This window comes from Diadema antillarum, unplaced genomic scaffold (assembly GCF_040938485.1).
Source record: "Diadema antillarum isolate AM-2024a unplaced genomic scaffold, OU_Dant_1.0 seq00000320_RagTag, whole genome shotgun sequence".
Classification (NCBI taxonomy): Eukaryota; Metazoa; Echinodermata; class Echinoidea; order Diadematoida; family Diadematidae; genus Diadema; species Diadema antillarum.
Window position 1 is genome coordinate 1541967 of NW_027271339.1, and position 15953 is coordinate 1557919.

The following is a 15953-nucleotide window of genomic DNA, read 5'->3' on the forward strand; positions in this document are numbered from 1 at the left end:
TAAACAGACCCGCTAACTGTTAGAATTCGCTTTTTTTAGATCATGTATATTACAGTATGTTTGTTGAATTGTGACTCCTAAATCACAATGGGTGATCTATTCATGAGGTCAGTTACCATATTTCTTTTCTCACTGAAAGGCTCGTGAAATCAACTTCAAATGTGACGGAGAGGCTATGTACCCGGGAGAGAAAGGAGCAAACATGACCATCGTGAGGAAATGCTGGGACATGTGTTTACAAAACAGTAACTTTGTAAAGAAGGAAGAAGAAATACTCGCTTTCAACAGGTAACATGACATGTCTGTAAATAGCCAAAGCAGAATATCAGTACAATAAAGAAACCCCGCGAAAGCCGTTTACGATTGACTGTGCAATGTGCAATGGACTGCACATGCATAAAGTGCAATGCAATTAATACGCATTTAAATTGACATACATAAAACGATTGAAATCAATCCGTCATATTGGATGAAGTTTCAATTATTACCATCAATTATGAAGTAAGAAAGTTATATATGTTCTCATGTAACAGTCATAATGGTCACAACCACGTCAGCAAGTTATAGAGAGAAAGAGATGATGCCATTACCTTAGGATCTTTCAGATAACTTCTTCACAAATCTTCATTAAATTTCATGCTTTGAAATGGAATCAGGGAAAATAATTACAACGTATCCTTAGTATAAAAAATTTGCAATGTTGTAATCAATCGGAGACTTCTTGGAAATGTCATTTTTCTCATGAAATTGGAAAAAAATCTGAAACTTTAAAATCTCATAGCTTTCTTTTTTTCTAGTGAAAAGTCGACCATTCTCTTTGTCTGATGTCACCCCATTTTAAAAAAAAAGTCAACTTGAAGACAAAGCGGAATTTCATTCTAAGTTTCTGACCGATGGAACTGTAAATGTACATCATTGTCACTGCTTTACTGCAGGGTTACTTGCACTGAAAATTGTGCAATATCTAAGACTATAGGAGGAGACATACTAAGCAAGGAAGGTTAAAGTTTCTATAGAAGAAGATCCTTGGTATACTGAAGTCGTTTCACGTGTTCAAACGCCGCAAAACTACAGATGATTTATATTCCGATAGCAAGATATGACTATTTTCAGTTTCAGTTTCAGTTTCAGTAGTTTATTTATTTCCATCATCACAAAGAAAAGAAAAGAAAAAGTTGACATAATCCAAAGTGATACAATTTTTTCTCATTTCTCTTACACTCGTCTGATGAAGGATTTTTTCAATGCAATATAAAGTATATTATACACGAATGATGTCGTAAAAAAGAAACGATGCACTTTGCCATGGCAACAAAAATAGTAAATAATCACAATGATGGAAAACAGTGTTCCACTAAAAAAGCCAAGCTTGTAAGACGTGGAACACTGGAACAAAACAACAACAGCACCAATTTGTTATACCAATAAGACATATTCATTTTAAATTCTTCTATATACTATGGTACATTTTACTCATTGATATATGATGCTGATACTATAAACAATACTTACTAGGATTTTAGAATGCAAACGTATCAACTATGTAACATATCACATTTGTGGCACAGACACTATGGGGCCAGGTGTGCCAGGAAAACTGAACGGAAAGGAAGATATGCAATCGGCCACAAAAAACATAACGACGACAACAACAACAATAACACAATACACAGAAATAACAGAATTTGAGGAAATGCACTCAGACAGATACTGGACAAGAAAGAGCGAGGAAAAAGGAGCAGGGAAGAATAGAGAAGGAAACGGAGAGGGATGGAAAAGGTCTGTGGACACACTACAAAATCTCAAGGAAAAGCGAAACATGACGGGTTTTTTTCATTGAACAGAATTAACTGGTATATTTAGAAAACAAATATTTTTTGAGTTTATACTTAAATGTAATTAACTTCACAGATTCTTTTAGATCATTATCTAAGCTATTCCAAAATCTGGGTCCGGTATAAACAAATGTATTTTGAGTGTGTACAGTTCTCACTAAGGGAAGATGAAATTCTTTAGATTGTCTCGTGGGATAATTATGATAATTATGTACGTGGCTGTTACAGTGAAATAAAGAATAAAATATTTTGGGTAGATGGTTGCAGTTGTAATTAAACATAAATTGACCAAGTTGAAACAAATACAACTCTTTTATTTTCAGAATTTCGTGTTCAAGGAAAAGCTTGTCAGTATGTGCTCGGATATGAAGTTTAAAAACGATTCTGAGCGCCATCTTTTGCAGAAGAAAAAGTTTATCTAACAATGTCGAATATGTATTCCCCCAAGCAAGAATTCCGTAATTCAAGTACGGCAATACCAAACTTGAATAAAGCGTAATCAAAGCCGAAGAAGGAAGATAATATTTCAATCTATTCATTATGCCTATGTTACGTGCAATTACATTACAAATATTGTTTATGTGACACTTCCATGATAACTTATTATCAACACACGGAAGAGATTTTCAAAAGAGTCCTAACTTAGCGAGACATAAGAGATAAGAATAAACTTCCATTACTGTCATCATTCATTTTGTAGTCACCAGACAATGTAATGTACCATTATATATCTCATAGTGACAGACATATTTGTGTCTTCTGTTTACATTATTATAGTAAAGAACTATTTTTTTATATTGTACCAATTATAATGAATTATGTAACATTGTTTATCATTTCTTTATGGGCAATCCACCGTGATTTGAAAAGAGCAGCTTGAACCTGTACACACGTATTTGCATTTCGTATATTTGCTGACATGGCGTGTGCTTTCTTCCATAGAGAGAATCGTTGGAAGAAGCGAGGGATAGCAGTAGTTCCGACAAGGCAAGGCATCGGTTATTCGGAGTACATACCACTCAACCAAGTTAGTCTTTAACTATTCTGATCTTTTTCTGTGCATACAGCTTCCAATAATATTTTGCGTAAAAAGAGAACCTGATTAGTTTTATCTTGATTAGATCTGATACTCGCCATAACTATCTTTTAGTTTTTTGGGGCCTGTCGTTTGATAGACCAGGGGGTTTCATAAGTAAAGTGAATACTTGGCAAATCTTCGAAAACACCTCGTAATATTACATCAGGTGTAGGCCTATATGCTTCATCATTTCCGAGTATGATAAAAAACACCCTTTAACAGGTTTATAAGGCACCAAAAAGTGGAATTTTCCCAGATTATTCAGTTCTAACATTCTTCGACTCATTAAAACGGGCGCATTTGCTGTTTCTCTCTTAACATTAATTAAAAGCTGTTCTGGTACTTCAAGGAGAGCGCCGAGTATTTCCTGAAACTTATGCCTAATGCAAAAGATAAGTACCATCTGTCGTATATGAAATATTTATTTATGTCCATCATCCTTTCCCCTAATCACAGGGAGCTGCATTGGTGCATATCTATACGGACGGTTCAGTCCTTGTCAACCACGGTGGAGTTGAAATGGGCCAAGGACTCAACACAAAATGTCTCCAGGTCAATACATAATGATTATTTGAATGGTGGCTGATAGGAATATTGATGTTGATTGTCTTGTCGTTAGTACAGAGTGATGAAGTTCTTTAAGCCCCCGTCACACTGGAGCGGATCGAGCCAACGAATGCCCAGCGGATCCGAAAATTTGGAGATACGCTCACATCCGTTCGTGACCCATCTGACGTTCGCTGTATCCGCTAGCTGTTCGCAGAGATTCGCAGACATCCGCGAGAGCCAAATTTTGATTCTGAGCGGATGACGAACGGAATGACAATCCGCTTTGTGTTCGTTTAGCATCCGGTGATCGCAAGTTTTGGTCGCTCTGCGTTCGTTTCTTATTCGCCCGCCGTTCGTCCAAATTCGCCCAGCAAATCTGCACAGCAACACACGTTCATTAAACGTAGTAGAATAAAAAACAGAATAATTCATAGCACACATAATAATAATGATAATAATGATAATAATAAGAAGAAGAATGATAAGAAAAAAAAAAGGTCTTATTTACCCAGGGTAGCCTCTTCAGTGTTGTCACTGCTCTACCAGAGGACCCTGCCATTATTGTTACCGTAGCGTTGCCAGGTACCCATTTTATACAACTGGGTCGAGAAGGACATCGTGGGTAAAAAAATCTTGTCCAAGGATGTAAGCACTGGGCGGGATTCGAACCCGGGTCCTTGGTACGGGAGTCGGGAGTCGTATCCACTATGCCACAGCCCCCCCCCCCCCCCCCCCACATGACATTTCATTATACGTATTCTGGCATTAAGTAATACTAATGGTAGATAATAACCGCACTTGCAGTGCCTGTATCGAGAACATTATTCTAAACCGCTGCTATAAAAGTCAACCTGTAGTAAATGGGAATCTCTGCAAGGAAATTGGAAATCGTGAAAGTTCGACTCCAGTTGGAGGCACCAGACGCAATGGAGGATGTTGGACTACCAACATCATCGTCAACGTGATCATCACAAGGAAGTGCACTTTTAGGGGAATCTCGAGGACTGTCGAAGGTAGTGACATCAGGAATACTTGGTGGTGACTTCTGCTTCCTTCTTTTTGGGGCCATTTTCACAGTCACAACATTACTTGACACTGTCGCTGCTCAAAAAGACTTGGTGAAGTGTGCGTCAGCCGAGATCCCTCCAGTGATTGCCGCAGTATCGCTTTGCATATGTTGGGCATTCGCTGCTCATTCGCTTTGTCCGCTCAGCATCCGTTGGATGGACTTTTATTCTTTACTTAATCCGCTCGTAAAGCCCCCGTCACACTAGAGCAGATCGAGCCAACGAATGCCCAGCGGATCTGAAAATTTGGAGATACGCTCACATCCGTTGCTCGTCGTTCGTGACCCGCTTGACGTTCGTTGTATCCGCCAGCTGTTCGCAGATATTCGCAGAGATCCGCCGGAGCCAAATTTTGATTTTGGACATGTCCAAAATCTTGAGCGGATGACGAACGGAATGACAATCTGCTCTGTGTTCGCTTAGCATCCGCTGATCGAAAGTTTTGGTCGCTCTGCGTTCGTTTCTTATTCGTCCGCCGTTCGTCCAAATTCGCCCAGCAAATCTGCACAGCAACACACGTTAATCAAACGTAGTAGAAAAAAAAAAAGATATTCACAGCGCACATAAAAATAATAATGATAATAATAATAATAATAATAATGATAATAATAATGATAATAATTATAATAATAAAAGTCTTATTTACCCAGGATAGCTTCGTCAGTGTTGCCACTGCTCTACCAGAGGGCCCTGTCATTATTATTACCCTAGCGTTGCCAGGTACCCATTTATACACCTGGGTCGAGAAGGACACCGTGGGTAAAAAATGAAGAGTTTGTTCGCGAAAACCGATAAGTCCTTTTTTGAAGATTTTGAAGAACCGTCTCTGTCATACAGTACAAAATCATATACCTTTTAAATGATATATTAGTCACTACATATAAAGGTACATTTTTGAAGTTATGGTCAAAAGGAGCAAAAGATCTTATTATTCTCTTTATTTTTCTTGACCTTTAATCGCAAATATCTCCATTTGGCAAATATGGACTTATCGGTTTTTGCGAACAAACTCTTCAAATCTTGCCCATCAAGCATGTAAGCACTGGGCGGGATTCGAACCCGGGTCCTCGGTTCGGGAGTCGGGAGTCTTATCCACTATGCCACGGCCCCCAAATAACCTGTTCATTATACGTATTCTGGCATTAAGTAATAAAATAATGGTAGATAATAACCGCACTTGCAGTGCTTGTATCAAGAACATTATTCTAAACCGCTGCTATAAAAGTCAACCTGTAGTAAATGGGAATCTCTGCATGGAAATTGGGAATTGTGAAAGTTCGACTCCAGTTGGAGGCACCAGACGCAATGGAGAATGTTGGACTACCAACATTATTGTCAACGTGATCATCAGAAAGTGCACTTTAGGGGAATCTTGAGAACTGTCGAGGGTAGTGACATCAGGAGTACTTGGTGGTGACTATTGCTTCCTTCTTTTGGGGGCCATCCATACAGTCACAACATTACTTGACACTGTCACTGCTCAAAATGATTTGGTGAAGTGTGCGTCAGCCGAGATCCGTCACGTGATTGCCGCAGTATCACTCTGCATATGTTGGGCATTCGCTGCTCATTCGCTTTGTCCGCTCAGCATCCGTTGGATGGACTGTACGCGTTCGCTTTCATTCGTTACTTTATCCGCTCGTAACACGGTTAGCATATGCTCATCATTCGTTCGGCGAACGTTCGAAAACCACATTTTGCTTACGAATTCGACCGGATTCGAGCGTATCTTGAGTTTGCCAAATTTTGCCCAACCGCTAGGCATTCGCTGATTTATACGGTGTAGTGTGACGGGGCCTTAACACGGTTAGCATATGCTCATCATTCGTTAGGCGAACGTTCGAAAACCACATTTTGCTTGAGAATTCGAGCGGATTCGAGCGTATCTGGACTTTGCCAAATTTTGCCCATCCGCTAGGCATTCGCTGATTAAGTATACGCTATAGTGTGACGGGGCCTTTAGAACCGATTAAAAAGACAAAACTCGAATGAGGACCTGGAAATAACTGTGAAGACCACAACATACCTGTCGGCCGCAGGTGGCCGCAACATCGATTGCATTTCAATTAGTCAATTGTTGTGAAATCGAAAATCAAATTAAAGCCGAAATTCCTCGAATTTTCATGAAGCTATCGACTTTCTCTAACGTGAAGAATATGCGTTGAACACATGGCGTAATCCGAGTGTATATATTGATTAAGATCTTTATACAGTTTGAAAATAATAACATTTTATTCACAAATTTAAAAAAAAAATGAATAAAGGGCACGCAACTACGTACTCATGAAACATATTCTCTCATTATTGTTCCTTTCCGCTCAAACATTTATGTTTTTTCATTGCGTTCATGAAATGAAAAGAAAAAGGACTTTGGAGAAGTCCTCAAAGCGACACTCCATTTTATAAATTGATTATTGAGAGAGAAAAATCAAACAGAACAATGAGCTTCCTCAAGATTTTTTTTTCAAACAGAGATGTTGTTACCCGTCACATTGGCAAATAACACCAAGTAATGATGTCATCTCGTCACTCATCACCAGTCTAAATTTCACTAAATGCAAGGGTAGATATTGAGGGGAGGTTATTGTTGCTACATTATCAACCATGCCAAACTCGTGATGAACTCTGTTTTGCGTTACTAAGCTATGGAAGAGGATTCGTGAGGTTGTGACCGATGTCATTGTTTCTGAAAGAAAATAATGTGGAACTATCGCGTTTAATAACTTGCTCTTTTGTTTTAACCCGACTTTAGTAACACAACTATCCCGCCTATTTCATTCGACGCTTTTTGTCAAGGTTAACGTAAATATAGAATGGAGACGTGAGGAGGCATAAATATGATGAGAACAAAAAATTGATCTGTAAGTGAAGATACAATTATGCTCTCATTATTTCTTTATTTTCATCTTCTTATCAATCGATTTAATGAATTGTCATCTCTTTGTGTGATCTCTTTATTTGAATTTTGGCTGATAACTCACAGATCGCCAGTGGGACATTAGGCATACCGGCCAGCAAGATAAACATTATCGATGCATCAACTGACCGTACACCAAATACTACCCCCACCTCAGCAAGTACCGGGACGCAGTTATTCGGAAGCGCTGTTAAGGTCGTACATCGTTATTCAATTCAATTCAATTCAATTTATTTCACATCTTTCAAAAAAAACCCCACAATGATAGACATACATGTATGTATAAAATGTACAGAACAGAACACAGAAATATACACAAAACAAGGCATAAACAGTACAAGGACAGTTACAGTGAACAGTGAAGTATAAACACAGTAAAAACAGTAAGAACTGCAGCAGATGTGTGGGAATGACAAAAGGCCATTGGCCTGTCAAAGGTCAAACCCTTGATGGACTGCATCTTATAAGTTTGCATTTTAAAAATTGTGTTTAAATCACAGAACATATAGGAGACAAAAAGAAAGACAGTAGAGAACATGGCAAGAATAAGATAGAAAGAAGTAATGACAAGATTTACATGTACTAAACTAAAAAGACAAATACAAACAAGCTAATGAGCTCCAACAACAATAACAAACAATACATGAGCAAACAACAGGCAATCAATAAAACTTAAAGATACATCATAACATATTGCATATTATTTTTTCTGTAATAAATGAAATTTATACTTCCTTTTAAAATCACTTAAAGTGGAACACTGTTTGAACTTATCTAACATATTATTCCAAAGTACAGGACCTTTATATGAAATCACTGTTCTGGAGAATCTATATCTGTAAAAAGGAATATACATTTTACGGGAATTTCTAGTAACATACATATTCACATCAAAATTATAAATAAAATAATCATTAAAAGCATAAGGTAATAACTCTTTGGTGAAGGAATACATAAAAGAAGCAATCTGAAATTCATTAATACTATAAATATCCAATAATTTCAACTTTATATAATATACAGTCTTCCGCCCCCCTTTTTTTGGGGGGAGGGGGGGGGGGCTTAAGAAACGTAATGTTAGGCCAACAAGACCATGGTTCGTATAACTACTTTACATAATCATTATGACACATAATGGATTGAATCGATTAGGCCAAGTGCAAACATATTGGATGTAACACTACACACACATTATGTAGGCCTGTATGCATGTATCAAGGACGTACAAATAAAGGTGAAAGAGGAAAACAGTTATTTGTTGTTCACTTCGTTTTCAGATCGCATGTGATAAGTTACTGATGAGACTGCAGCCGTTCAAAGAGATCAATGCTGATGGAACTTGGGAAGAATGGGTAAGCTACGCAGACCTCTATCTTCTTTAATGTGAACTCTACCGTGATTTTATATATTTTTACCTATAACTATCTGTAAGCGTAATCGGGGTCTTGGCAGAAATGAGATCATTGTGGCTTTGCATGGCAACTGATGGTATGTAATGGGTTTTGTATTGGCTAATACGAATTTTCATCGCAATTTCAGTTGTTTGTATAAGTCCGCTATCCGAAAGAACACAAGAGAAATCTATGGGGTCTTTCCTGTAGCAACTCATTGCTTCTTTTATTTGCGATCTAATGTACATGTTAATAGTGTACCTGGATATAGTTACTAGTCATTCTGATGTCAACAATAAAAACGAATCAAATGTCCAGTGGATACCTGAGCTGATCTCAGACCACGAATTTATTCCATAAACAGCCACAGAAACTCCTTATGTGCAAGATATATTACGCACGCACGCACACGCACACGCACACAAACACAAACACACACACACATATAATATGTGTATAAAACTTTGAGTGGTTCATTGTTGTTATGCGTTGGTATCAAGGCTATTATTACGCAATATTTGAAGCTGATGATTTGACTTAGGTGCTACACACCTTATTCTGACAAAGATGCACTAGGAAGTAAGGGGTCCAGTATTGCGTACATATTTCTTTTTTTCTATCATGGGTGAACATGACTTGTCTTCAGGTTCATTTTGAGCACACATATAATCCGACATCACAAAATCTAATTGGCATACTATCTGTATTTAAAAATACTATTTCAAAGCTGGAGTCAAATTGTATTACCCAAAATAGTCTAAATCTGCTTGTTGTGATGACGTATCATATTGTAATGCTTAATTTAGCTAGAAATTCTGTGGAATAATGAAAGATTTTTCAATAATTTTGATCGTGCACAAAATCAGCTATATTGTATTCATGCTTGGGCTAGTGCAAAATGCATCGTAAAAACTCCCAGCCATCCTATTTAGCAGCGTTTTATCATGATTTGTGTAAAATATCAACTCAATCTTACAAAGCGCTATTCATAGCTCAATCAAGTAAACCCATAACCTAATTATCTCAAACACAAAATTTTGAGAAAACACAGCAAATAAAAACATTTCACAACTCGGGCCCACTTGGGCCCACTGCACACAGAGTATAGAGAAAATATGTGTTTGGGGAACTTCAGACAGGTTAGAAGCTGTGCATTGTCTTACCCCTATAGATGGCAGCAGATCAAGAGTGAGTTAGTCTGATAGCTCAGATCCTGCTTTGCGATTTGATACCTTATGTAAGGGAGTTGAATGAATGATAATTATTTTAGAGCTTTTTGAATTCCTTGTTATTTTTCTTGTTCCAAGCTGATTTTGGAATCGAGAAACAATAAGAAATACAAGTTTTTGATTAACTTTTGTATCACATGTACTTGGAATTTTGAAATGTTTTTTTTTTTTTACAGATCTATTAATTTATAGTTGATGAATTGATTTCTAGTAAAATCTCGAATTTTATATTTTGATATATCTGTAGCACCAAACTTAGTCACCTTAACATTCCTTTGAGGTTGATTTTGATGAAACCTCTGGATATATTTTATTTGATTTCACTTTATTCATTGTTGTGGTAACACTCAGACTAAAAATACGGTGCTCGAATAGACTTCATTGTCGCTTTGTCAGCAAGTAAAAGCATTGCGAATTTTCCTCAAACTACGTCATTATGAGTATTCAGACGTAATACGACCACTGACCCAGTGGCGTACAGCAGGTCCTTGTTCGTGGAGCGGGGTTGAGGAGGCAGACGGTTGAATGGTATGCAGCAATATTTGATACAGTTCTTGTTTTTCTTGAGATGCCCTATCCCATTTTTTTTTTCAAATCCAATGTTGCACATTTCAGTATCCATTACTACGTGGTGCCCCATGTATGGAGATGATATCGAATCTATGTGACTTCAGGCAAAATATTTACGTATACCCTATGCCTTTTCTTGTGGCACTCGTCGACTCAATTACAATACAAAGCTCAACCATTTTATGAATGTGTCTTTCATCTACAAGAATGTTCAATAACAATACTCATTATACAGTATATTATATTGAATACGAAATAAACGTACATAACATTATACAAATATTATATATCTATATATCAATATGATATACATCAATATATAACCAATTGTTATCTAATTACAGGTGTTTGCTGCCTACTCTGCGAGAGTCAACCTATCAGCCACAGGATTTTACAAGTAGGTCACTTTTTCAGCGTTTTTGACAGTATTATGATGTACTTCTTATTTTGATATGTTCATTTCATACTTTATTACAAGAGAATGCTGCTGCTGCCAATCAATCCTTACTGCCGGATACTTCATTTTCCCATCAGAGAGCCGGACATAACGTGGAGCTGGGACACGAAGTCAGGAAACCCATTCAACCATTACACCTATGGAGCAGCTGTCTCCGAAGTTGAGGTGGATGTCCTTACTGGAGAGCATTGTGTCCTCCGCACTGACATTGTCATGGAGATTGGAAGAAGCATCAATCCAGCCTTGGACGTAGGACAGGTCGGTGACGATGATTTTGGTCTATCAAAGAATTCATCTTAGCATGTCAACTTATTTTCCGTGTAATAAGCTTGACTTGCTCTTCCAGAAGTCTTCATGTGCTATTTGTGTAGCCCTGAAAGTTATCATCTACCTGCCGAAATCAAATAACTTGAAAGTTTAGTGCGTAATGTTAAATTAGGCACAATTAAAGTTGCTTTCATGTCACAACCACGAAAATCAAAGATGAAAGTCAGAAAGGTTTGTCATGAATATGCATAAATTTATGCAAATTACGTAGGGCCAATGCACGCGGAGCCCATGCCGTAGTGGAAACTTCGAGAGTTTCGAGAGACGCACATGGCGCTCGGGGAAATAAAGTCGAGTTGACGATTCCTCATAAACCCCACCGTCATGACCGTGATGCAGCCTTCTTTTGTCCGAGTTTTGTCCGAAATGAGAGATTTATATAGTCATGGGGACTCCCTTCTCCTCCTAGAGGTTATGACAGGGTGTTACCAATATCCAGATAGATATTTGTCTTGAATTAGTAAATTTGGCAGAAGCTGGAAAACTGCGGATTCTCATCTGCTGATTTTTCCTACAAATAGCAAATAATACAACAGCTAAGTTACGTTAAGATGGAACAGGCATGTGGTACGTTGATGCGGTATTGCTTAACTGCTTTTCAGTAAAGGGCATGCAACTTTTTCATAACACTTAGGCCTACTTCTTTTACATGTCAAGCGTGCATGCAACAATATTTTATTCTTGCACACGCAGATATTCTGTCTTTTGAGTATATAATGTCAGACATGCACACGTGTGGTCCTTGTTTATGAGAAATTGAACCTCCTTAATGGTAGTGCTGCATAGCATAGCCTTCAAGCAACGACTGGTCAGATGTAAGTGTGCATGTGCCTGCGTCAGTTCTATCACATGACCATACTTTTATGTCAGCTTTTCGTCAACTTTCGTCAGTTTAACAAAACATTGTTTCTCTTTCAAAGAATTTGCCAGACGGATATTTGGAGCTTGAAGATTTTTTTTTTCATCTTAAGTTCATAACGCCACAGACAGCAATTATTGTATCATATTTTTATATATATCATTATTACATATTTATGTATGCATGTGTATGTGTGTAGTCGTAGTATATCTCGATTAAAGACCTGGCGCAAGTCTCGACAGCATTGAAATGCATACAATCTTTGCCTGGCACAATGAGTTTAATAAAAGAAAAATGAGCGAGAGCGGGGGTGGGGACATTCATTCAATTAAAGAAATATTTAATCTCACTATGATAACTGACGATTCGAGGGTCTGCTCAGATTCCTGAAAAGGGAATAGCGGTTGCCGTTGAACTCCATCAGGAGTACTTATGGTGGATTTTTTTTTTCTCTCTCTCTCGTCCTGACATGATTTATAGATCGAAGGGGCATTCGTTCAAGGATATGGCTACTTCGTCATGGAACGTCTGAAGTTTTCTCCCGAAGGCGCCCTACTATCTCCTGCTCCAAATGCGTACAAGATCCCTCTGGCGTCAGACATTCCCGCCAAATTCAACGTGACCCTTCTGCGAGATACTGAAGAAAGGATCAACACCATCTACTCTAGTAAAGTAAGGGCAAATCCTACCATTCACCAGCCAGGCAATTATGTGTACCAGTTTGAAAATGTCACCACAAAATTTCTGTTGAATATGTATTTTTGGCCAGTTTTTCGTTATCCTCAATTATCTTCCACCGACAGGTTGACTTGTGCCCCATATAAGTAGCCACTATTTTGATTAATGTTATTTTCGTCATTATGGGGATATCCAGTCGGGAAAGATTCTTTATATAAACGGTGTTCTCCGTTATAATATGAAAATTGCTTTCTTGTTGTATATTGCTTCATGGTAGTTGCATTTATTGAAATTTCTTTTGCTGATCCATCAGGCGATCGGGGAACCCCCACTCTTCCTAGCGATATCTGTCTTCTTCGCTATCAAGGAAGCCATACTCTCTGCCCGTTCCCACTTGGGTCTATCAGGACCATTTCGCTTCGATATACCAGCTGATGTCCAAGCAATCCGAACGGCGTGCGGATTTGCTTTCATGCAGTAAAATGCTAATACAGTACTCTCCGCATAATCGGGTAGGGTCGGGCAGAGCGTTTCTTACCCGATTAAGCGGAGTACCCGATTAACAGAAGAACATGTCTCATTCACATTTGACACACACAATGTGTATGTACTATGCATTGTACACTGTACCAAACATCTACACTGTATGCTTAACATGGGTGCTTGCACGGCATACCTTACACCTGCTCAGTCACGAGAAATAATTTACACTCTTTTAATGGACAAAGTTATGTTTTCAGAAAACTTTGTCGTTTGACTATAGACTCCTCGCTAACAGGCAGGCGTTTTCAGAAATGAACACGTATATTCCCTTGCACTAGTCACGTAGAACGTCGGTTTAGGCCCTACTAACTTTTCGAGAAGTGACTGGGGAAAAGCAAAATTATGGAACTGGTGCATGGCCTCATTTTCGTTGCAAACTTCTCGTATTGTGAATGATGTTGCGGAGCAAGGGAGGAGCGCAATTGTGTTCAACTCCTGTCTGTCTATGCAATTGTGAGTGCGTGTGGCAAATGTTGCGTGTGGCAAATTGGTACTGGTACATGTGTTTTCATGTTTAATCACTCCCCAAATGATCGGTCTTCTTTCCAAATTAAGCAGAGAATGCCATTAGCCTTGGAAAATTTGACATTCATGATTTCTTAAAGTATTATATCTGCGATAAAATGTGTGTAGAAACTAGATATGAAAAAAATTATTTACCCATTTATGCGGAGAGGCAACCCGATAATCGGGTAATTTTAATGTGCATTGGAACTGATTTCGACATTACTACCCAATTAAACGGAGTACCCGTTTAAGCGATACCCGATTACGCGGAGAGTACTGTACAGCGATGACAGTTACAGAGTGATAAGGGTTTCTGGGACGTGAGTGATGCCAAAAAACAACAATACGGAAGTTTTTGATCCAAAAATGTTTGCGGAATAATTGTGCAAGAGGAATACTCTTCTAAACGGCTTTGTGTGTACAAGGCTGAATTCTTACCAGATGGTACTCGGTATTGAATGCCTGGCGTATAAGATTTCAAAAGTACACCCAACATATTCTTTTGATTGTGAGAAATGAAATAAGAGGACAAGGAGGATAAGAGGACCTCTTATCGGATCCTGATTTGAATGTCTTCATGTCATAGCATCTCGTCTTGTGAGCCTCCATAGACTGTATTACGTATTTTGCACATATTTGCTGTACTCTATTAACAAAATATAAGCAAGAATTACATAGTATTGTAGTTTTCAGCTAAAATGATCATAGCTATTGAAATGTTAAGCAGGCATTTCCACCATTATCATGTTGCTCAGAACACTAATCGTTTTACGTATCGTATCGTGAGATATAACAAATCAAGTGATTATGGATGACTTCATTTTAAATAGTGTGTTGGACTTGTGTGTTGATATTGCACATCGTATGTATTGTTGGTGAAGATGACTCTTTGGGGTATACCATTTCTTGAATTTCTTCTGGTGGGCAATAACGTAGTGTTCACAATGGGATTGAATAGTTCTTGTACATATATATATATATCAAGAGGGTGGTGGAGCTCCTTTGTAATTTGGGGCCACGAATGTTTATAACATAGGCTGGGCATTGTGCTGTTTTGAATTGAATGACCACTGTGAATGTAATCTGTTTAACATAGTGGGGGTTAACTATTGTTTGAAGAATCTTTTGTTTCAAGTTGTGGAGAGTTCGCTTTGTTATTGATGTCAATAATACATTGTATCATGACAATCACATGTCGATGATAGATCGCTGACTGCTTATACTTGTGTACTTGTGTACTTGTTGTTACTCGACATGCCAATGAGAATTGAGTCTTTGCAAATAAGATATCAGAATAGTGGAATAACAAAATCTGAAATGTTTGGAAAGACCAAGTCAATAGTGAAAGATCAAAGGTATGATTTGAATCATTCTGTGTAAAACTGAATGTCGATCATTGCTTCCTGACAATTAACAGGTGATCAGTGTTTAACGGACTCTCAATTATGAGGTGTGATTGGTCAGGAATTCAAGCTTCTGACTGTCTTTTTTATGAAGTTTTGTCTGTAGGCGATTTGTTGACAGGGATAGGATTTCTCTAGCGCGTGGTGTGCTGAGGAGGATCTGTTCATTATGATTACTGTTAATCCGTGCTGACAGATTTTACAAGTATTAAATGACAAAGTAATTTAAAAAGATTAAATAATTTCTGATATGAATTGTTGGTGCTTGGTAATTTGGTTAATGTATGCAGTAACAACTGACTTAACATCTTGTCATGCTTGTGGTATCTATAACGTTGCAGTTGTCGATTGTTGAAATCCTAAATTTCGTTGTTTTTTATGGCAATGAAGAGGATAAATCTTTGTTGACCATGTGTTACTTCAGATTGGTTATGTAGGGATGGTATTGAGTGACAGTATTGATCTAATGTATGTTGATAGATACATGTATATCATTCGAATATCATTTGTGTAAGTGAGATTCATTGGGATAAAACATATAAA

The 15953-nt window shown here is 37.9% G+C and overlaps 1 protein-coding gene across 1 annotated transcript in view; it reads left to right on the plus strand.

Annotated features, from left to right (window-relative positions):
• LOC139730546 (xanthine dehydrogenase/oxidase-like) overlaps positions 1-13438 on the plus strand; it is a 60917-nt gene extending 47479 nt beyond the window's left edge. The window contains exons 25-33 of the mRNA XM_071641400.1: positions 140-288; positions 2778-2862; positions 3370-3465; positions 7513-7641; positions 8724-8798; positions 10981-11033; positions 11171-11351; positions 12760-12951; positions 13271-13438. Coding sequence (XP_071497501.1) covers positions 140-288; positions 2778-2862; positions 3370-3465; positions 7513-7641; positions 8724-8798; positions 10981-11033; positions 11171-11351; positions 12760-12951; positions 13271-13438 — 1128 coding nt within the window. The remainder of the gene's footprint in view (positions 1-139; positions 289-2777; positions 2863-3369; positions 3466-7512; positions 7642-8723; positions 8799-10980; positions 11034-11170; positions 11352-12759; positions 12952-13270) is intronic.
• Positions 13439-15953: the final 2515 nt, after the last annotated feature.